The sequence below is a fragment of the Penicillium vulpinum genome (genome assembly GCF_028829585.1).
Source record: "Penicillium vulpinum strain IBT 29486 chromosome Unknown utg000002l_segment0_segment0, whole genome shotgun sequence".
In the NCBI taxonomy this organism is placed as follows: Eukaryota; Fungi; Ascomycota; class Eurotiomycetes; order Eurotiales; family Aspergillaceae; genus Penicillium; species Penicillium vulpinum.
In genome coordinates this window covers 983,513-1,005,223 of record NW_026643242.1, presented here as the reverse complement: position 1 = coordinate 1,005,223, position 21,711 = coordinate 983,513, and the positions used below count along the sequence as shown (strand labels likewise).

The 21,711-nt window shown below is 49.2% G+C and overlaps 9 protein-coding genes across 9 annotated transcripts; 3 read left to right on the top strand and 6 right to left on the bottom strand.

Annotated features, from left to right (window-relative positions):
• Positions 1–363: 363 nt before the first annotated feature.
• Positions 364–1,505, bottom strand: N7479_003458 (3-oxo-5-alpha-steroid 4-dehydrogenase family protein; the record flags this gene model as incomplete). Its single annotated transcript, XM_057251155.1, has 2 exons — positions 364–1,338; positions 1,392–1,505. 2 exons carry the CDS (start codon positions 1,503–1,505, stop codon positions 364–366), a joined length of 1,089 nt encoding a protein of 362 aa, XP_057110480.1.
• A 511-nt stretch (positions 1,506–2,016) lies between these two features.
• N7479_003457 (ubiquitin-ubiquitin ligase UFD2) lies at positions 2,017–5,483 on the bottom strand (the record flags this gene model as incomplete). The annotated part of the gene is made up of 6 exons (XM_057251154.1): positions 2,017–2,114; positions 2,167–2,316; positions 2,368–4,411; positions 4,463–4,673; positions 4,732–5,366; positions 5,454–5,483. The coding sequence occupies 6 exons, from the start codon at positions 5,481–5,483 to the stop codon at positions 2,017–2,019; spliced, it is 3,168 nt and encodes a 1,055-aa protein (XP_057110479.1).
• An 858-nt stretch (positions 5,484–6,341) lies between these two features.
• N7479_003456 (J domain-containing protein) lies at positions 6,342–7,523 on the bottom strand (the record flags this gene model as incomplete). Its single annotated transcript, XM_057251153.1, has 3 exons — positions 6,342–6,880; positions 6,940–7,191; positions 7,253–7,523. The coding sequence occupies 3 exons, from the start codon at positions 7,521–7,523 to the stop codon at positions 6,342–6,344; spliced, it is 1,062 nt and encodes a 353-aa protein (XP_057110478.1).
• Positions 7,524–8,073: 550 nt separating this feature from the next.
• N7479_003455 (uncharacterized protein) lies at positions 8,074–8,552 on the top strand (the record flags this gene model as incomplete). The annotated part of the gene is made up of 2 exons (XM_057251152.1): positions 8,074–8,143; positions 8,221–8,552. The coding sequence occupies 2 exons, from the start codon at positions 8,074–8,076 to the stop codon at positions 8,550–8,552; spliced, it is 402 nt and encodes a 133-aa protein (XP_057110477.1).
• A 238-nt stretch (positions 8,553–8,790) lies between these two features.
• N7479_003454 (Cytidylyltransferase) lies at positions 8,791–9,663 on the bottom strand (the record flags this gene model as incomplete). The annotated part of the gene is made up of 1 exon (XM_057251151.1): positions 8,791–9,663. The coding sequence occupies one exon, from the start codon at positions 9,661–9,663 to the stop codon at positions 8,791–8,793; it is 873 nt and encodes a 290-aa protein (XP_057110476.1).
• Positions 9,664–11,443: 1,780 nt separating this feature from the next.
• On the top strand, positions 11,444–12,665 carry N7479_003453 (uncharacterized protein; the record flags this gene model as incomplete). The annotated part of the gene is made up of 3 exons (XM_057251150.1): positions 11,444–12,034; positions 12,091–12,294; positions 12,348–12,665. The coding sequence occupies 3 exons, from the start codon at positions 11,444–11,446 to the stop codon at positions 12,663–12,665; spliced, it is 1,113 nt and encodes a 370-aa protein (XP_057110475.1).
• Positions 12,666–13,642: 977 nt separating this feature from the next.
• Positions 13,643–17,744, bottom strand: N7479_003452 (uncharacterized protein; the record flags this gene model as incomplete). The annotated part of the gene is made up of 3 exons (XM_057251149.1): positions 13,643–15,253; positions 15,740–16,768; positions 16,830–17,744. 3 exons carry the CDS (start codon positions 17,742–17,744, stop codon positions 13,643–13,645), a joined length of 3,555 nt encoding a protein of 1,184 aa, XP_057110474.1.
• Positions 17,745–19,407: 1,663 nt separating this feature from the next.
• N7479_003451 (uncharacterized protein) lies at positions 19,408–19,628 on the bottom strand (the record flags this gene model as incomplete). The annotated part of the gene is given in 2 exon segments (XM_057251148.1): positions 19,408–19,459; positions 19,474–19,628. The coding sequence occupies 2 exon segments, from the start codon at positions 19,626–19,628 to the stop codon at positions 19,408–19,410; spliced, it is 207 nt and encodes a 68-aa protein (XP_057110473.1).
• A 157-nt stretch (positions 19,629–19,785) lies between these two features.
• cp9 (putative serine carboxypeptidase) lies at positions 19,786–21,435 on the top strand (the record flags this gene model as incomplete). The annotated part of the gene is made up of 2 exons (XM_057251147.1): positions 19,786–20,026; positions 20,081–21,435. 2 exons carry the CDS (start codon positions 19,786–19,788, stop codon positions 21,433–21,435), a joined length of 1,596 nt encoding a protein of 531 aa, XP_057110472.1.
• Between the last annotated feature and the right edge of the window lie 276 nt (positions 21,436–21,711).

The following is a 21,711-nucleotide window of genomic DNA, read 5'->3' as shown; positions in this document are numbered from 1 at the left end:
CCTAAGGCCAGGATATAGCGATAGCTTTGGGGACTGAAGGCCATAGTGAGACCTAGACGACATGTTGGATGAGTCTGTTAGGTTCCAGTTGACATCCGCCGTGAGATTTACGATATGAAGCAATCGCCAATCGCCAATTATGACACCTGAAACGACGTACTGAGTACTTTAAGTTCAGCGGCACTGAATATCGTAGTTGGATATATCTGTAGAAGGTAAGTCTGGACTATCTCGCCAATAAACGGCATTATTTCACTTCCACGAATTCAAAGACATGAAAACCCCGAAATTTCTGGAAGCCAGTAACAAAATAAAATAAAATGAAAGAAAAGGAAAAAAAAGCCCACCCGGAGGAGCTCTATTTCACATCCACGCGCACCCAGGGACAACAGCACCCCTCCCAGCAACAGCCTTCTCCCCGAACTTTTCAACATACCACTTCCGTCCCCATCGCGCATGGGGCAACATATTGGTAACTGCATTGATAACAAATATCACAGCAGGCAAAGGCAGCGGCACAGCGAGCTTATCAGCCGCCCACGCGGCAGGCACCAACCAAGGCGCAAGACGCAGCGGAGGGGAGATTGCCAGGAAAGGAGCGGAGGTAGATGGAGGAAGGGCGGAGAATGGAGCAACTGCCGTACCAGCGAGCGCAAACCCAATCCACTCCAGCCATTCAAAGACGTAGTGCGGATACAAGATGTATCGGAAGACACCGCAGGCAGGTGGGATGACGTAGACCTTGTAGAACTTGTTGCGACTACCCCTTGCTTCGCCTCCCGGAGATTCATCATCTACCTTTTTTGCAACGCGTCTTTCGGCTTCTTCACGTCGAAGTCGGAAAAATTCTGTCTCTGAGTAAATGTTGCCGGCCATTCCGATGGCAAATAAGATTAAGCCGATGGTGGGGAGGAGCTCTACCACCACAGACCGAGGAGATGGATTTCCACTGGTAGCTGTGTTGAAGCTGGGGATAGTCGGCACAACATATCCGCGCAGCCAGCCAGCCAGACAGGCTGAGTTAAACCAATTGAAGAGCATGGCGGCAGCCATGACGACGACATGGATTGGGGACATGCTGGGGGCAGAAAAGAAAGGGGAGATGACAGCGCGGTTGAGATAGTGGGTGCAGTACAGAGCTACAATGAGAATGTTGGGCTTGGGGAGATCAGTGAATGAGGGTGAATATGGTGATGGGCTGGTCATGGTGTAGATCAAGTTGATAGGGCCGACAAGCTCCATGACAGACCAGGCGATACGTCCTGGAATGTTGAACACGGACTGCGAGGAGGTCTTTCCTGCTGGATACCAGGATAGAATCCATAGAGCCACCGTTATCTAAATGAACCGAGTTAGTCTTGTAACATCTTCTAGAGCTTCAGGGTCCTGACCAGGGGGAAGTATTGGAAGCCGTATAGAATTGGTGTGTAGGCAGCCGGAGTTGGAGGGAAGAGCTCTGCAGTTGAAGGCAGAGCTCCCAAACAGGTGGAAATAATCGCACCCATATTGAAAGTTGAAGAAAAGAAGAGAAGAAGATCGCGCGGAGGATAAACAAGAAGCTTAAAAGTTGATGTGGAAGGCGGGCGGTGGGTCCCGGATAAGGAGCTACACTTCACCACTTTCTTGATCTTCCTCTTAATTATTTTTTTTGGTCTTGTATATCTTTTTTAAAAAGAAAACAGCTTGGCACATAGATTAAGATGACTCCTGGGGAGATCCTGGATTAATTGTCAACTTGAAGAAGTGCATGTGTTACTTCGAATACAGGCCGTGCAAACGAATGCCGTCCTACAACTACACAAGGTAAGACAAAAGGGGCAGATTGCACATAATCATCAAATTAACGATAAGACTGGGTTCGTTTGATTCTATACTTGACAAAAAAAATAACACATGTAAATAACTGGGGGAAGAATTTCAGATAAACGGAGTGTAGCATTTTGTCTTGTGAACGCTAATGAAAATGCCCATAAACAAGCAAGCTTGTGAATTTGATCATAAAAAAGCCCATGCTCCTTAACTAGATGTGTCCATCTGATCATGCACCATTTCCCTCCGTTTGCCAGCCAGTTTCTCTTTCTTGAACGCTTCGATCTTGGCTTTGAGATCGGTGTCTAGAAAACATGGTTAATAATGGAACAACATCTGGGAAATCAAATTGCTTACCAGGCAAAACATCTTCCATCTTCAGTGGGACACGATTGAATGGATCGTGGGGGTCACTGAGCAGATGTGAGCGAATTGTGGCGCGGTCGATGGAGATCCGCGAGCCGGGAAGGATGACTGGGTCATCCATGAGGGAATACATAAGAGGGTCTAAAAAGGTTAGCGGCTGTCGAAATGCGATGTTAGATAAGGGGAGCATACCAAGGAACTCTTCAGGGATCTCGCCCATATCTTCCTCTGCTTGATCATCAGCCTCCTTGGCAGCCTGGACCTTCTTCTGCAGCTGACTCCAGTGACGGAGCTGCTCAGGGGATTTCAGCGACCACTTTCGGACAATATCAGCGGCCTTCTCGAAATTGGCTGGCTTGTAAGATCGGCCATCACGGGCAACAGCAAGGATGAAGTTTTCCTTGTTGATCAGGTTAAGATAGACGTCGATAATCTCACTTAGAAGAGCGCGGGGATTGAAGCCATATTCTTGCAAGTTATCCACTCGGAGGTTGGAGCTCTTAGGTCCCACCATTGCGTCAAGGTTGTAGTCAAGCATGTCTGCGAGTCGCTGCACAATTTCAGGCATTGTGAACGAGTCAGCAAGCGCCTCAGTGAATAGCTTGAGCATTGACACGGTTTGGTTAGTCAGTTGCATGTAGTTTTTAGCGCTACGCTGCGCTGACGCCAGGTGCTCTTCTCGCTGCTGGCGGGTTGCGGCATCCATTGAGTGGCCCTGTGTATTCAGCTCGGTCTGAGTGTTGTGGATGGTCTTGAAAGCACCGAAGGATTCATCGAGTACGTAAGTCACATCGTTCAGCAGTAGGTTGACGAATCGGACGAAGAAATCCAGGTTCTGGTTGGCTTGAATGGACAACTTCTCCCGATACAGAGTGTTAGGCCAGATGCACTTGATGATCTGAAAGATCTCGTAACGGATGTTGAACTTGTCGTAGAATTGCGAATGTGTTCCTGTGAACTCTGCCTCAATGTAGAATTTCATGACGGCATGGAGGAGATGCTCGTTAGCAAATGGCATCGAGTTGAGCAGGTCGACCAGAACACCACTGGCGCCACCAGGGCGTTTCCAGGTGCCTCGGAACAAAATGGAGATCAATCCAGCCTTCAGGTAGGGATTCTTAATATAGGCGGAGCACTCCAGGAATGTGATGCACAGCATTACCAACTCATCTCCCTGGGTGGCGGTAATGATCTGCGGCATGCACCACATGATGAACTTGAAGTTACTGACAACATCCTCCAGGAAGTACTCTGGTAGACATTTGAAGACCTCGGGCTGCTCCTCTGGAAGAGGAAGGGTAACCTGCTCTTTGGGGAAGTTCTTTCCCGAGACAAGTCTGAGAAGCCATACAGTAACATATCGCATGAATAGCATCGAACGAGCCTGCCACTGCTCGTCGAACAACACACCCTGGAGACTGTACTTGAGAGCAATACCCAGGTCGAGCTTGTCTTTGTACTTCTTCAAGGCCGTATCGAAGGTACGCAATTGCGCTGGATTGTTAAGCCAGCGAACCCGCTCAAGCTCAAATTTAGTAATTGTACTCTCCATCTGTCGCACATCTTTCTCAAGTTGCTCCATCTTTGATGTCAATGATTCACTGCCATAGTGATGAGCAGCGACAGTCAGGAAAAATATTTCAGTGATAAAGTTTGAAGTTCCTTCAGCCTTCTTGGAATAGAAAGCGTCGGAAGCATGCTGGTCAGCATTGATCTTAGTCTCATCTCGCATATCAACGCGAGAATCGCGGTGGAGATAATCCGCATCAATTCTGTCGATTTTGGTGAATGCTGCGTCCATGAACGGCTCACAGAGCTGGTCGAGGCACGTTGTGATATTGAACATGAAGCCATCAGACGATACTTGCTCAGGATCGACCTGCATCGCCCGTCGTTTGTGGTTGATGTTCATGGCAGTAGCGAACCAATCCAACACGCGATCCCGAGCCTCTTTCGATGCCCGAATGAGGTGGTTGACAACATCCAGAAGATCCGAGCTAAGCATTTGCTGTGTCATCCGAAGAGATCGCTGGGCATTGGAAATGTATGCCTGGTCCCGGGTCTTGGGGCTAGAGAAATATGACAAGGTGACATTAGCTTGAAGGGGTGAGAGGCGGAACCATGGACCTAGAAGAGTGGCTTTTTCGAATTGAGCAGGATCCTTGGAGTTATTGAAAATGGATGATTCTGTAATTGCAGCCGCAATGGATCCGTTGCGAACAAGATTTCGAAGAGCCTGAACAAACTGGTCAGACGTGGTCCAGGGGAATTTCGACGTTTGACTTACGATGGCGTAAGGCTTGTAGTCATCATTAACGTCCATGGAGGAAAGCTGTGCACTCAATTGCTCGACGGCAGATATGAAGGCGGGCTTCACTGATTCATCTTCATCAAATCTACGAACGGCCTCGTTGATAAACTCAAAATCAATTCCTTTGTCGTCCTCAGGGTCGATAAGAAGGTACGAGGCTAATGATGACTGTGGGGTCCACTCGCTCCTATAGTCCAGACAGTCAGTATCCAATGCCTGTGCAGTGACATCCCAGAGAAACAAACCCAAACATCTCTGGCATTGTAATCGCAAAGATACAATAGCTCATACACAGGCGGCGTGCCTCACACAAAACCTGATATTTCGGATCATTATCCCCCGTCCGCCTTAATCCCTTGTACAACTTTGTGATGCGCTTCCAGCATGGCAGTAGATAATCAAGGGGACGCTGTCTCTCGTTCTTTGACGCAGCCTCTAGAAGGGCTTGGTCCAGAACCGCGACCTGGATGCGCAGTTCCTGGCCCTCATCCTGTAGTTCACTCCGAAGTCCGGACAAGTATGTGCGCATGCCATGGATATCACGCTGTCCTTCTTCCTTGAGGGTCAATCTGAACACGGCACTCAGTGTTCGGTCTTCGAAGGCCTCAATGCTTTCAATTTTCTGTGGCGGAGGAGTGCTCTGGGCTGACCGAGTGGTAGATCGTGGTCGCTCTGGTGTAGCCGTGGCTGGTGTGATCTTGATCCGTTTCCCTTCGGACTGCTGCGGGGTTGGTGGCGCATTGAACAGACGGCTCGGTGGCTGAGTAGACAGTGGTGAATGTGATGGAGATGTGTTTGCTGAGCTTTGCGCCGATTCAGAGTTGCCATCCACTGGGTGCTGAGCTGGGTTTGAGAGCTTTGCAAGTCGCTTGTTGCGAATCTTTTTTATATCAAAAATAGATTGTCAGTCCTCGAGGCACTGCGGGAGAGGGAGGACTTCATAATTTGAGCATCACAGGTAACTGACCTTGTCCGCATCGGAAAGTGTGTCCGACATGCTAGCTGAAAGTTAGACAATAAGCCGCTTTGGTGAGGATAGTAGGACCGCTAATCTGGTGGATCGGGTCGGCAGAATCAATATTGTCGTGACCGTGTGGGAATCATAAGGAGCCGTGAAAGCAGAATGATGACTGCTTCAAAGCCTCGAAGTGGGGGGAATGGAGTCTGGAATCCGTTGAACGTGAATGTTCACAAGATGAACTATTGTTTCGGTGATGATCGCCGAGATTCGCTTTTGTTCTAATTCAACACTCAGCGCCGTAATCAATTTTGACTAAGCAAATTTCGTGGTCCACGGTTACTTGTGAGGCGTGCGATACAAGACAGGTACTTCTCAGTTCGCGGGAACACCCGCATAAATGAAGTACCGATAAAGTCACTTTTTCCTACATAAGTACGTAAAAAGATGTAAGTATCGTGAATAAAATATATATTCATCCCATGGTCCTTTCTATGAATATACTCTTTTGTATCTTGAAATATTAGACAATTTGGTATATATAAGCTAAGCCACACACAATAGGCCTTCTCCCTATGCATCAGATTTATGGCAGCAACCCTAACGAACATTAGTGCCATGATATATCTTTGTATCTTACACCAGGACATGAGATCAGAAATCAAACCCAAGCATCGCAATTCAGGGGAACCAAAAAGACGAAGTCTGGAAGATCTTCGATGCATTCAAAACTCTAGGAAAATAAAATGTACAACAATGAACTGAAACTCCCATAGATGTCACCTTTGTGGATAGGCTAATGATATTAGAGCACGTTCTTTCGCGGAAAAGAACCCCACAAAGGAACAATATGCCAAAAAAAAGGTGCAGTACAAGCCCCCAAAGTCCGTAGTGTATTTAAAATCTCTTCGTCTTCAGTTGGTCCAGACGCCGGCAACTCGGCATCTCCATCGCGCGAGCCTTCTTCATCTTCTCAACATCAGGGAAAAGCCATCCCTGCGCGTCTTGCAACCTCCTTTCCCGCTCATGGGCTTCAGCTTCACATTCATTGCGCAGTTTCCTGACGTATTCCACCTCTACCCGGGAGTCTAGCTCCCGGAAATTTCGGGCACTAAAGTTATCCACTTCCAAGGGGTTCACAAAGTAATTGAGATTGAGTTTCGGGGTTGAGCGGCCGAGCGTATGCGGGGAGACGGGGGTATCAAATCGATAGGAAGGTCCGGCTGGGGTTGAGGAACCAGAGAAGAGAGATGAGAGGAGCGGCAGAATAAATAGAATGATAAGCGGCAATAGTTGGCGAAGGAAACTGCGGCTATCAGCCTGAGCTTCCTCCTCAGTAGCTGCCGCACGAGGCCGGCGGCGGGGAGCCTGGCCTCCAAATTGATGCACTCGGAATCCGGGGCCACCTCCCATGTTGAAGACGAATTGCGGACCGCCTATAGTAGCAAATTATTAGTTCAGGTGAAAATGATCTCAAAGGAACAAGTAGTCGTACCGAATCCACCGCCGCCCATTCCGCCAAATCCGCCGTTGAAGAACCGGTTGAACATCTCCTCCGCTGAGACCTCCTCGTCGAATCTTTGACCTCCGCGGGGGAATCCACCACCGCCGAACCCACCGAAGGGAGATGCACCGCCGCTCGCCGTGCTCGGTGGGGGCTGGAACCTGCTATCAGGATCACCGCCAAATTTGTCGTATTTGGACTTCTTGTCCTCATCGGAAAGGATCTGGAAAGCACGCGATACCACTGCCACCACACGTAAGAATCAATATGTTGACAGATTGTCAGGGGGTTTCTCATTGCTCACTCTTGAATGCCTCGTCTGCGCCTTCGTATCCGTTCTTATCAGGGTGCGTCAACAAACTCTGTTTCCGGTACGCCTTCTTAATCTCATTATCCGTTGATGAACGCTCAACTAGCAAAATTTCGTAAAACGCTGTAGGTTGGCATTTTCGAATCCGAAGCACAGCGGCTTTCTGTTCATCCGTGTACTTGCGATCCTGGTTGCCTTGCTTATGATCGCGCGACGTCGCACCTCCGCGCTTGGCGTCAGAGCCAGATGCCGAAGCCGAGGGCATAGCAACTGTATATTATGGAGGATATCGGACGGATTCTGGACGGCGTTTTCTTCCCGGTGTAGGAGGGAAGATGGGGGTCGAGAGAATCTGAAAGGCGCAAGGTGGCGTGTGAGCGCGGATAAAGGAGAACCAGTCCCGCACGAGATATGGCTGAGCTGGCAGGTTAATCAAACGTGCGATGAGATGGCCAGCGTGAAATATCGGCCTGATGAAGATGCAGCAAGATCAGGGCGACCGGTGTGGCTGATACGGCGGGCATAAATTGGGGAAAAAGCGTGGTGTTAGGTGTCTTTGCCAAGCACCGGAACGTCGATTACCCTCCGGGATGGATATTGCGATAACATCACTTGCCGAGCTGATAAACCTGCCAACATCTCCAAGTCTGTGATATTCAATTGTAGGTTGTCATCAGGTCCACCAAGTTCAATTAAAGTACTGCGGCCTTATATTAACATACCTGCAGCAAATCAATCCTTGGCTGTCCAAGCTCCATCGAACTTCCGGTTTCATCAACTAAGTCTAGCTCCGAAGCACAATACCTCACCTCACCATGGCGGCGGACGATTCAACTGTCGAAGAAACCAAGCAGACGCTAATTGAGCGATGCCGGGCCTGGGGTGGTAAGTAGCCCATGAATAGACTGGCTTGATCAGCCAACCGTCGAGGCAAGCAATGTTAATGACGTTTCTCAATGCAGAAAACTCATTCCCACCCACGTTGCTCGCCTCCCTGATCGCAGCCCAGCACATGCGCCCCTTCCAGTTCTTTCCCATGCTCTTCCCGCCTGTGCTGCTCTTCTCCAGCTATGCCAACCTGCAGGGCTTCAAGACGGACACTGCCGGCATCAGCGCAGCCTTCTCAGGACTGTACCTGCTTCTCGCAGCCCGCCGTAAACAACCCATCATGAAGAAACTGGGTGTTCGAGGTGTTGTCCGCGGTGCGACTATGGGTTTGGCTTTGGTCAACATGGTCGGTGGTGGGTTGGCGTACACTCTAGGTAAGAGGGAGGAGGAAGAGGATGCGTCATGATTGAGGTGACAACTCATAATGATGCGAAGACCGCGGTGCCATACTGGAGTCACGCTCTATCATGTACACCATATTTGTATAAAAAAAAGTGGTTTAGTTGTGCGTTTGAACGTGGGTGACTTCAGGTCTCGGAGTCGGTGGACATGGATTTGATTATGAAATTATTCATGCATTATTATTATACATATGAAGATAGATCGTAGGAGTCTCCCAGTAGCTACCTCGTTTAAGTATGTATCTACACTTTCGGCTTCTCAGAATATGGATGTTCTGACAGCAGGAACTGCCGCACTTGTTCGGGAACAAGCCAGTCTAGATCCCCAGGAGCTGATTGTAATGCCTCGCGGGCTCTAGTTGAACTAACAGGCCGGTCAGTGGGAGCACGACCCTCGACGAGCTGAATCCGTTCGGCCCATTCCTTACGCCCGCCCTCAGTATCCCGGTCACCTCTAGCAAGGGCAGCAACATATTCCAGCTGCTCCTCTCTCCCACCCCACTCATCGCTCGGCCGCATAGTCACACGCAGCCGGTGCTTCGATAAGAAAGGTTCCAGAGGCTTCAAGGTATGTTCGGGCGGATAATACTTGGAATCGAAAATTCGGATCAAAGTATCATACCCCGTAAGATGGACCTGCTCCAGCGGAACGGGGTAAGAATCCGACGCCTCAATAGCAGACGCCTTGTCGACGAAATAGGGCTTTTTTGTAACGCCGATATCGATCAACGGAAGAGTTTCGATGGCATGGGTTAAGCCCGAGGCGGCGAAGGCCGGTTGCGATGCGAGGTAGGTGCGGAGATCCCGAGCGAACAGCTCCATCATGACGAGCCGATCCTCAAAAGAGGCTGGCTTGGATGGCTTGTCTGCATTCTGGGTTGCGAGAAGCAGGAGCAGGCGAGGGCGGGGCTTGGGGTTTTCTAAAAGGGCTGTGCTGGCAATGCGGAGGTGGGCACGGGTGGGGGGATTGAAGGACGAGTCTAAGACATAGAGGGTCTCTGATTCCGCTGAGTGGTCGGGTGGGATGGTTGTTAGGACCTCAAAATCTTTGGTCGAGGCTAAAAACCGCTTCAGTAGTGAGGCATATTGGGTTCGGAGGGCTTGGAAGGAGGACATGCTTGTCAATTGACTGTATGTCGTGCTCTATATGTGAGGTTCCAAGGTTGCCCAGGTGAGGTGTGGGACGTAGTCGTAATCGCGATAAGATACCACATCGTCACCGCCTTCAACATACATCCATGGACGTTTAGCCCAGGGAGATCAGTATCCCAAGATTGAAGATACTTCTATATATATTCCAGAAGCTCCAGCGTTTCCCATAGTTTACAGAATTGGGATCTTCTAAAGCAATTCCAAGCAATTAGCAATTTGGGGAGTTGAGGGGCAGGGACAGGGGCAATTGAAATTTCAAGCGGGATGTTTCATCTTGGAAAGCTTCTCCGTGCCTACAAGATAGGAGAAATTCTACAACTCAACTTCTCCTAAGTCGGTTCGCGTACTAGGCATCGACGATCCCAAGCCCTTTAGCACAAACTTGGCTATCTAATAGTGCGAATTCCTTCAGTACTCCATAAGCTGTACGGAGTACGGGAAATGAGCTGATCAAAAACGATAGACCAAAGTCCAGTGGGCCGTGCTTCTAGCCTGGGCCTCCTTTATCACCCGATACACCCTTAGACTGGCCAGATTTGATACACCCCACTCTACTCCATAAGTACGGTGGAAGTGAATTGTGTACATCCCATTTTTATATGTAGGGAAATAAGTAGATATACTACTGGTCTATGGAGTCTGGAATGTCCATCTTTTCAAAAAGTAATTTATATCCCGAGAAGGTGGGAAGCGGAGGGTCTCCGCTGGGACACGGGAGCCTGATTTATATGAAACCTTCGGCTGTTAGGTATTGTATATGTATTTTATTACAAGCCGAGAGAGTCGGGCTTGACATTGGAATTTCCTTGATCCTTCCCGAAAGCCCCGGGAATCTGGCCGTATCTATCTCTTCAATGATCGTCTAGATTTTCGGGCTGTGTTTCCATATTGGAACGTAGGTACTACAATACGGAATATATAGTACTAAGCCTATAGAGTACTAAGCCTATAGGAGTGCCCAGGTGGATTTTCTCACATTTCTAGTGTGACCGGTCAAAATTGAAGATTGTGCCACGTTCATAAATGTCCGTGCCCGAAAAGCCGTTTGACGACCCTACGAGAGTACACAACATAAGATGGCCTAATAACCCCTATTTAAGTAGTCGATGGGATTAGGGGTGTCAATAACGCCACCAACGCCACATCACCTCAAGAGAGGTAGGCTGATGTCACTAAGAGGCTCCAGGGCTGATAGGCGTTACCAATATCGTATAGGAAGTTTTGAGATTAAAGGTCCTGCTCACGGGCTTTGGATAAATGTAATCCTTGCAATTGTCCAATGAGATTCCCGTGCCTGAGACAGTGGATACTATCATCTTGTAGATCCACTGGTATTACCGACATTTGAACATTTTGATTAAGAATCCTTATAATATTATGTGCTCCATACATAATACTACTCCATACGGAGTAGACACTATATAAATTAAAAAAAAAAAAAAATGATACGGTTAATTTAATTTAAAATCAAAGGAAATTAAACAAAAATTAAGATGAGATGATTACTTCCTCTTCTTTTCCTTCTTCAAGCTTGTATCTTGTCCTTTCTCTTCTTCTTTTTCTTCTCTGTGAGAAGCCATACGTTCCTTCCTTGCGAATTGATTTCGCACTTTGCTCTGTCGCTCTTTCCAACCACACTCACTTAAACAACACTCGCTAACTTTGCTCTCTTGCTCTTAACCTCTTCTCATCTCATCCTCACTTTTTATTCTCGATATCCACCGTCGTTACCAAAAACTTCAAAATGGTTGTCTTGAACAAGTTCTCCGTCGTCCTTGTGGCTGCTCTGGCTGCTGTGGGTCAAGCTACTCACGAGGGTCTCCATGCTCGTCGCGTCGTTCGCGTTCGCTCCGTTGCCCCTAGCTCCGAGGCTTCTACCTCGACTGTCCTCGTTGTGCCCACTCCTGTCGAGACGGCTCCTGTGGCTTCTTCCACTGCTGTGTCTGAGGATACCACCCAGTATTCTTCTTCTGCCGCCCCAAGCATTGCCTCCTCTTCGGTCGTCGCTGTCCCTAGTGTGAGCTCTGCGCCTGTTGTCTCTTCCAGCAAGCCCGTGGTCACCCGCACTCCCATTAGCGTTCGTCCTTCTGGTCGTCCTACTGGTCGTCCCTCCTCTTCCGCTGTCCTGTCCAGCACTGTGTCTGCCCCCGCTGGCCTGTCCAGCGCTGTGTCTGCTCCCGCTGGCACTGACGTCCCTGGCCAAAGCTCCGTGACCAGCAGCCCTGCCACCACCAGCGCCGTGACTTTGACTTACACCGTGACCTCCGGAACTTCCACCAGCGTCATCACCACCACCATCTACAAGACCGCCACTGAGCAGCTCACCGTCACTGCCGTATGTTTTATATCTGATATCCAATGCTTTATACTTCCATACTAACTTCGATGTAGACTCAGTCTGGTTCTGATGCCTCAGCCACCAAGCCCGCTGAGGACACCACCAACACTCACACCTCTACTATCCAGGCCACCAAGACCGAGACTGTTACTCTGGTTGAGGTCCCCACTCCCTCCGGTGGAGCTGGCTCTGGCAATGAGTCTGGTGCTTGCAGCGCCGTTACCGTCACTGCTACTGTCACTGAGACTGTGACTGCTGTATGTGTTACTCATTCCCCTAACTAGCGTACCACAAACTAACGTTTCTCCAGAGCGCCACTGAGACCTCCGCCCCTGGCAACGGTGAGGGCTCGCAGAGCACCTCCGCTGAGCCTAGCTACGCTGAGACCACCTCCGCGGCTTCCACCACTGAGATCGCCACCGAGACCCGCATTCCCACCGGCTCCACCCGCGTTCCCATCACCCGTACTCCTTCTTCCAGCGGCTTCGCTACCCGGACTCCTTCTGCCAGCGCCAGCGTCAGCGTTACGCCTACCCCTGCCTCCAGCGCCCAGGCCTCCGCTACCAAGGCCCCCGGTGGAAAGCACGGAAAGCACTTCTTCAGCAACTGGCGCCACCGCTTCATCTAAACAACACACTGGTAATGCGAGGGGAGTCCCCACCCCCACATTGCAGTGAGTTGCGAACCCGTTGTTGATCCGAGAGAAAGTTCCGATTCCCTTCTACTCACGCAGAGGCGTGCTGGTACTGTACCTATTTTTTTTTGACAAGTTTCGGTACAAACGGTTTCGATTTCACTTCTTATTTACGCTCCATTTTTTGCCATGTTTCTTCTTTTCGACTTCTATTCTTGCAATGGTCTTGTCATGCTGGATTGCTCTCTGGGCCCAAGGTTTCCTTGCCTGCTTGTTACGTTCTGCAGGCTGCAAACTTCAATCATTGACCGCGGTGCCCAATCTTCAAACCTTCTGGCGTGACATTTCCTTGCGTTACATTTTTACTCTCCAATGTGAAATTGATCCTTTCATACGACCAGTTTTCATTGGACTCGGAATATTTTCTCACGTATCGTCTTGACGGGTGGTGACATGTCTGCTTTGAGGACTGGATCTTCTCTCTTTTTTTCATTGTGTTTCAAGGAAAATTCATCTTTTTTAATCTTTACAGATCTTCATTTTGTGAATGATCTCATGGTTTGCGCTGTTTTTCGTCTTCATGTTTTTCTTTCCATGTGGAAGGCCGATGGGGGTGAGCAATATCGGTATCCGAGGAAAGAACCTGAATTGACATGGTGCTTTTTGCCTACAAATTAGTTCCTGCTTCCTTTGTATAACAAGTAGAAATAGAGTGTATGAGGCTCTCCACCCTGGAGAGATAAAGTAAGGCTTGGTCCATGTCTAGTTGTCGATCAGTGTCGATCTTCTAGGGCTACGTCGGTAGCTAAATGTGAACCACAGTTTAGGATACCCTTGAACTGATGTCTTGTGTCATTGTTTATTTAAGAATATTAATATACATCAAATTGGATACTATACAAAAGTCGAACACTCAACTTCATCCGTGAGCTCGCCATCTAGCCCGCCCCACGAATGAATATTAATATCTACTACGGTATCAACTCCAACGCCTGGACCCCTTCCCTGACAAGCCGCTCCCGCATAATCTGCCATTCGACCCATGTCACACCCTGCAACAAACAATCCGCTAGATCATCGAGCTTCCCCAGATCAACAGCAACAGCCTCGTCCTCGATACCGGACAGAGGGGATACAGGCGATGGAGAAAGAGATTCACTATTCAAAGCACCGGACTCCTTCTCTTTCTTTTTCTTCGACCTCTTTATCTGGCCCTCCCACTTCCGCATATACGCCCCCGCAGCACCATGCAAAGCAGGAGACACGGATTTATCCGCAAGCACGATCTTATTATCGGCAGCAATACCCAGCTCCAGCTGCTTAATACCACCCTCCGTGTCCGAATTGATATTCTGCATCGCAGTAGAAAGCCACCGTCCAACCAGATCGATTTTAGCCTTCTTCACTTCTCGCGCCTTGAGTTTCTTCTCCTTCACCTTTTCACCGACTGATTTTTCATCCATGTCTGCTTTCCTAGACACTGATGGCCCGGATTCACCCTCAAGCCAATACCTGACTACCCGCTTTGGCTCAATGCCTCGAACAACTAAATCCGCAATCTCCCCGCCCCGCTCCTGTCGTAGCGTATGGAGGACAGAATACAACATGCCCTCCATCAGGCCAACGCGCAGCGTCCATTCAAGCACTGCACTCCCGCCACCTGAGCGGAAGCGCTGGCGCTCTATGAGCACATGCGTGGGGCGGTAAGCAGATATCAGTGACGTGATTAGGGTGTACGCATTTGCAGCGTAGAGCTCTGGAACGTATAGATCTTCCTCTTTTGGGGTAGATTTAGCGACCTTGACCTGTAGATCTTTCTTTGTTTCTATTGGTTGGATGGTGGCTTGGGATGACTCTGTGGCGTCCGCAGATCCTGATATTGGTTCAGCGGGCTTGATTATACTGATATTACCCCCGGGTACGAGGTTCAAATTTGATAGATCAGAAAGAGCGAGTCGATGCCAGGCCGTCAACACTGGCGGTCGGGGATGTGTTGCGTCTATCCCAACAGCTGGACCATCAGAGCGGGGCACGAGCATATGCGCAAATGCGAGGTTCTGGATCCCCATATCGATGCTGAGGACACTCCATGGCTGTTTAGCGGGGTCTGATTTTGACACGTCTGCTGACTTGGTCTTTGTCTTTGTTTCGCTTGGGCGATTTTTCGTCGACACCCGCTGATCCCGGCTTCGACTGGTGCCGGCATTGCCACTGGTAGTACTGTGATTGGGATTACTAGTGACACCGTCTGCGACACGATCCGCGGCAGCCGACAACTGCAACTGCAACTGCGCCTGAGACTGTGAATGCAACGTCAACTCTGCTGCAATGCGCTCAATCAGAACACCCTTCGTACCGGACGATTGGATGCCCGTTGCGCGCGCGATGCGCTGCAATTGTGCTGATTTCAAGCATGCGAGCCAAGGGTGGGCTGGGGAGTACAGGGCTGCAGAAAGACGCATTGGGCCCAATGGGTTTGTTTGTGCTTGTTGCTTGCCAAGGGTCGCATTGGGGTCGCGGTCTAGATTTTTCGGTACAAGAATGATATGTCTTGAATTTCCGTGTCGGGCTTTGCGGTAGACCTGTAACGGCAATTTTAGGCTGGATGCATGGGGAATTCTTAAAGGGGACTGGGGGGATTCTTCAAGGTTGCTGTGCACGGACCTATCGACGTTCGCGTCTACCGTCCCACTAGGATTGAGTTCCCAGGGTTGGTTTTTTGTTTATTTGGAGTTTAGTATGGATAGAGTAGAAGAGAGTATAGTATAGTAAGTATAGTAAGTATAGGTAATATACTGTCAATTCAATGTCATTTCTAGGACCTCTACTTGACATAGCAAAATAGAGATTATATGCGCCTTCTATTTCCCAGGAATATAACACCGAGATCCCCTTGTGTCGGTAGAACACCCGGTTTGAATAATAAAACTCCCCCCAAATAGTAAGCAGTAGATGCAAGGCGCTGAAAGGCATGTCAAACTAAACACTTGAAAGACAGCAGTAAACAATAACCAACACCAATAAACCAAAGATCAAAAAGTAAAGACCAAAACAAGAGCAAATTATACCAATGGTGGCTGCTCAAGCTCCACCATCGCGATCTCGTCTCGAAGGTACAACAAGGGAGCCCAAACACGCCAGTGCAGTACACCCATATGAGCAAGACGCATCCCGATACGCTCGACATCTGACTGCTGCGGCGCGAAAGCCAGCGACGAAGTATTCGTCGATGTAGACGCATTGGTAGTCCCGGTCTGCGGCACAGCAGGACCCACAGCAGCAGACATTGGAGCGCGTTGTGACTCACAGATCGCCAAGGGGGACAGCGGCAAGTATCTCCGAGCCGCTGCCAGCGTAGTAGCAAGGATCTTGGCACGCATGCTATTTTGGAAGAAAACGAAGAGCTCGGACTCATTTGACAGATGCCACTCAAGAGCTTCTTCGATGGGTGCAATGACCTCATCTGCGACGACAGGGTCAAGCTGCAGCGCTGCACAGGCGAAGCGGGCAATCTCCAGCGCGATACAGCGCATATTTTGCGTCCAGCGCTTTCCGCCACGGTGATCGGGATCGTCGTCGTTGTTGTCTGGGTTCCCTGCGACACGGTTCTCCAGGTCCATGCCGTCTTCCATTAAGGACCAGATGCGAGACCGGAAGGTGGAGTAGGTTTCTTCTGGGGTTGAGAGATACCGCTTGTGCTTGTTGACGTAGGACTCGAAGATGTACCAGGCGATGTCGAGGTTGATTAGATTTTGGACTGTTGAGCGGAGTTGCCAGAGACGCTCGGAGTCGAAGAGGAAGGTTTCGGGGAATTCGGTGGGTGGGGTGAATTGGAGGAGTTGGGAGGAGATTCCGCGGAAGAGGGCTTCGAGGGGTTTTAGAGTGTCCTCTGTTTCTGGGATTGGGGTTGTTTTTTGGGCTTCTGCATTTGCATCGTCTAGGCGGGCTTGTTCGCGCACTGATAGGTACCAGTGGCGGGCGGGTTCGACCTGGAAGCTGCCGCGGTTCATTTTGCCTTGGAAGTATTCTTGGAGGAAGGGGACTGTGTCTTCGATGAGGAGAACGCGGAATGCTCGAATCTGATGGTTGGCGACGTCCTATCAAATCATGAATTAGTTCCGAATGTTGTAGGACAGAATAAGTTTAGGTTTTACATACCAACTTCATCGCCTCAAGGATAGAGAACAATGTTCGCAGACCGTTGACAATCTCCCGAGGATCCTGAGACTGTGAACCCTTTTCGATTTGCTCGACCATAGAATCAGCCCACTCGTCTCGCATTGGAGCACAATGAGTTTTCAGGAGTTTCGCCAGCCATTTCGCCAGCGTAAGCATGTCGAGAACGCCTTTACGTATTTGCTGCATGAGCAATGGAACTTCCAGGTTTTGCATGATAGTTGGGTGGTCCCGTTCTGGCACAAGTGTTTTGATGACGTCCTGCAATGTCTCGAATAGGGCAGGCAAACGGGGATCGAAGGTGCGTCGAGTACCATCACTCGACTCGACTTCCTCGGCGGTGGAATCGGCAGTTGCAGCATTGAAAGAGTAGACGGTAATCTCCGCGGCCAAAGAGTCCCAATAATCTGCAGCTTCTTTCCGCTTGCGTTGGCCCTTCTCTCCGTCTAGGTCTGGCTTGAAGTGCAGGTCGCGGTCGAAGTTGGCGTCCATACGGAGGTTGATGTTGCTCATGATACAGGGTAGATCAAGCTCGCTGAGTGTTTTCTTCGTAACCGGTGGGGATCTCCGAGCCTTGCGTAGTAGTCGCTGATCGCGGGAACTCAGTCCCAAATCTTGAGGTATACTGATAGCCTCCGGTGATGGGGAGGGCTCTCGAAGCCGAGAAACAACGGCTGGTATCGGCGATGCAGATTGTCGAGCTCCATGGGGGTAGGCGAAGGGCGGTTGGCGACGTCGAAGGGGATTGATAGAAGATCGGTCATCGCGATTGTGAGAATCTCGCCCCTCGTTCTTGTGATACTCTTTTGAACGACCACCTCCAGCACCATAGGCCTCTAGAGGACCTTCAGCACCCTCCTCCTGTGTCCGAGCTTCTTTTGTTCCTTGGAGATCCATCGTTGGGTACGATATCTCTCAACCTCCCCTACTCAGACAGTCAGATAAAAGGAAGATTTCGGGGTGGCAATGGCGAGACCACGCCATGCACCTAAGCACAGAACAAGGCGAATTACGCCCCTATGCAACTCTCGCAACTCACAAATTAATAGCCCCCTGTTTGCCTCAGGCAGGCAGCCAATCCGCAGTCACCGAAAAGTGATGCAAGTGAGCTGTCAATTCCTGTGGAGCCGAGGATTGCTTGGATCTGCGTTGATCACCTCGTGGTCCGATCAGGGGTCCAAGATAGGGAGAGGGTAGAAAAAAGGGGTGGAAATTAGAATATTTGAAACAAAAAAAGAGTATAAGAAACCGAATAAAAGAGAATATAATCTTCTAAACAAAGAGTTGTGCAAGAGGGAGAGAGATAGTATGAAACCTGTCGCAGGGGATTTTCAGTGTATACTCTCCAGGCAAACAAGCCCAAATGTCAGTGCAAAGATGCAGGATCAATCGACAAATCAAAGAGCTAAAAAAAAGAAAAGAAAGAAAAGGAGTTGGCAAAGCGACCGGGATGAACTCATATAGTGAGTGTATCCCCGATCTACACCGGATTCGGGTGGACGCAACCAGACATTCCTATGCTGCTACCCGCGAGCAGACTCCCCTCGACAAAGGTATATGTTGTATCTCAATATTGTCACATCTTTCCATTTCCGATGTGAACTTGCATCTGCATTTGAAGTTCCATCTAGAAAAAAAGGGGGGGTATTCGCCTCACTTTGAACCTTGAAACCAGCACTGGCCACGTGAGTTGTCTCCTTTTCTAGGGGAACCACTGGATGCAGTCGTTCTGTGCATTACCAGCTACATAGCATGTACTCCATACCATCCAGGACACTTGGCAAGTGTTCACAGAGTTATCGAGGAGAGATGAAGCAGGGCCCCTCTCGTCGAGATCGGAATGTTTTCGGTTCGGCAAGCCTTAGTGCCTTAGTGCCTTGATACCTGAATATCTTAATCCCTTGATGCCTGATACACAAGGCTACGTATATCCCTTGAGGTGTGGTCCCTAATGAACATTAGGGCCTAATAACTAACTAGATACCGTTGTAATGACGGACACACCTTCTGTTTGTCCAAGGTTGATCTTTTGGCCTAGTTAGTGAACGTATTTCACATGCGAGCTGCGCAGTCTGATACCCATAGTAAATGCGATAAATTACAACTAGATATCTCAACAATGCTTGTCTTTGCAAACTCTTCCTTACAGCCTGATGCTTTTCATATAATAAATTGCTCCTTTTAGGAGTTTGGGGAGATTTAAGAAAGGTTAAGAAATTCATGACTGAGATATATATCCATGGATATGTATTCAGAGGATTTAAAGATGTAATTTTCGATACCATAATAATGCAGGTTTTTAATCTACTCGAAATTGATAGTATGTACTCCTAAAAATTATTATCAATGTCTATCGGCAAACTACTGTCAATAAAAAAAGGGTTGGTTGTAGAGATATAAGTGTATGTAGCATATATCGATTTTACTATGGTGTTTCGACTGCGCAGCTCGCTTGTGTGCGCAGCTATGTGAAATACGTCCCTGGGAGTCCCAAGGTCTGGAGCTAGGTACATACATGTAGGTAGCGGCCTAAGCGAAGCACAGGATTACAGACGCAACCCTATACTTCACCAACTTCACAACTTCCATCAATCTTCCCATTCGGCTCGGATCTGAATAAGATTACCGTGATTCAGGAGGCATCCACTGCTTATAGACGGATATGAGCTCCGGCGAGCTCCCAAATCCACTGGCCATGTCTTTCACCCCAATACCCCTGGCCTTATTGACACCCGAATCTGGCTCAACAACCGCCCGCTCAATAAGCCCAATAACCACCATGTCTAGAAAGAAAGAAATAAAAAGGAAACATGATTGCCATGTGGAGTCTTGTCTACATGAGCATCCTGAATATTTTATTCCAAAGGTTATCATCTCGATTATTTGCTGGGAAGAAAAAAGATTACTATAGCTGTGTGAAGCACAGCGAGTTCGAATCATGAATCTCTCTGCATTGTTCTACTTCTTTAATGTCCTATGGGCAGTTCCTGGCTTTGTCCTTTCACGAGGAATTGGTTCATACAATACTTCCCGGTTTGAAGTACATACTCTGCCAGGCATTTCGGACCTACCACCCAGCTGGGCTGGTCGCCTTCCTGTTCCGGGGACAGAGGATGGAAACGAGATATTCTTCTGGCTATTCCAATCAGAGCAGCCGGCTTATGATGACAATTTAATCAGTAAGTCCGATTGGGAAAGTATATGCAAAGGCGGTTGCTAACAAGGTTGTATAGTCTGGTTTAATGGCGGCCCTGGCTGCTCATCCTTAATAGGTCTGACGACCGGTAATGGGCCCATTTCGTTTGATGGCAACTCAACTCGATTAATCCGCAATCCTCACTCATGGACGAAGCTGGGCAATGTGCTTTACGTTGATCAGCCCGTCGGTACTGGCTTCAGCACAGCCAGCTTCCCCTACCCGGTTAGGGACAATGTCCGGGTAACGACGGACTTTACGCAGTGGCTGCGTGGCTTCTTCGAATATTTCCCGCACTTGCAGTCAAAGCAGATCCATTTGATAGGCGAGTCATATGCAGGCATCTACATACCGTACTTTGCATCGGAGCTTCTCGAGGGCAACAATTCACTACCTCTCAACGTGCGTTCGATGTCTCTAGGTGATGGATCTTGGGGAAATGGAGCAGCCATGGCGTCCGTTACAATGGGAAAATATCTCAGGTCACAGCTGAGCCTCCTCCAAATCCCCGAAGATGTCCTGTCTGTCTTTAGCGAAGCAGACGAAACCTGCGGATTCAATGACGTGCTAGCAAAATCCGCCATATATCCTCCCCAGGCTAAAATTCACATCCCTGGAAACCCAGAGTACTTCAACCTCCGCCGCCGAGACTTGTCAGATGCTGCCAACTCCGCATGCAACATCTCTCCCACAACCCCCGAAGCAGTCCACTCCTCAATCTTCAACTCAACCTGCTACGGCCCCTGCGCTGCCTTCTCTACAGCAAGTGACTACCTAACAGCCATCTCCACCAACCGCACAACCCGCGGCTGCTTCGATATCTACGACATCTCTCACGACTGCAGCACAGTTTCACCGCTGTCACTTATGCCAGAGTACTTCGGCCGCACGGACGTGCAGGCCGCGCTCCACGTCGAGAACAGCGGACTCTACAGCGCCTGCAACTCCACAATCCTAAACACTCTCCTTTCAGTGCCCTCTCCCGTGCCGCCGGAGTACTTTATCCTCCCGTCTCTGGTTACCAAGCACAATATCTCGCTCCATATCTATTCGGGCGAGTGGGATATGCTGATCAACCACTTTGGCGCGGAACTGTCGCTGCAGAATATGACGTGGCGCGGTGCACAAGGCTTCGCGCAGAAGCCGAAAAACGCATTCTTTGCTGATGATGCTGCGCCCTCAGCGACCAAACAACCCCTGTTAAAACATACGCCGGCGGCTAGAACGCTCTCGACTGCCACACCTACTGCTGCTGTTGCGGGTAGGTGGGCTATGGAACGTGGTGTGTCGTATCATTTATTCCGTGGGGCTGGGCACAGTGTCTTTGTGAACAAGCCGCGCGAGATGTTTTCCTTTGTGAGGTATGTGGTTGTTGCTCCGAGGGCTCGTTGATTATGGGGACAACGGGCGTATCTTGGATTTTGAACTTATCGAAATTGGTGATTATAATGTGTATTTCTTTGAGAATTCTTTCCTATTTTCAAAATTGAGGCTCAAGTTAGTATTTGATTGAGAACGTCATGCTGGGCCCGTAAGAATAACAGTAATGGAAGGCTTTCGGACGATGTCGACAAAAATGTTGCATCATTTAAGGAAATCACCAAAAGCAAAGTGATCTCTGGGTTCAAAGGGAGTTTTTCGTCATTTGCCTTTTTTATTCGCATAAAA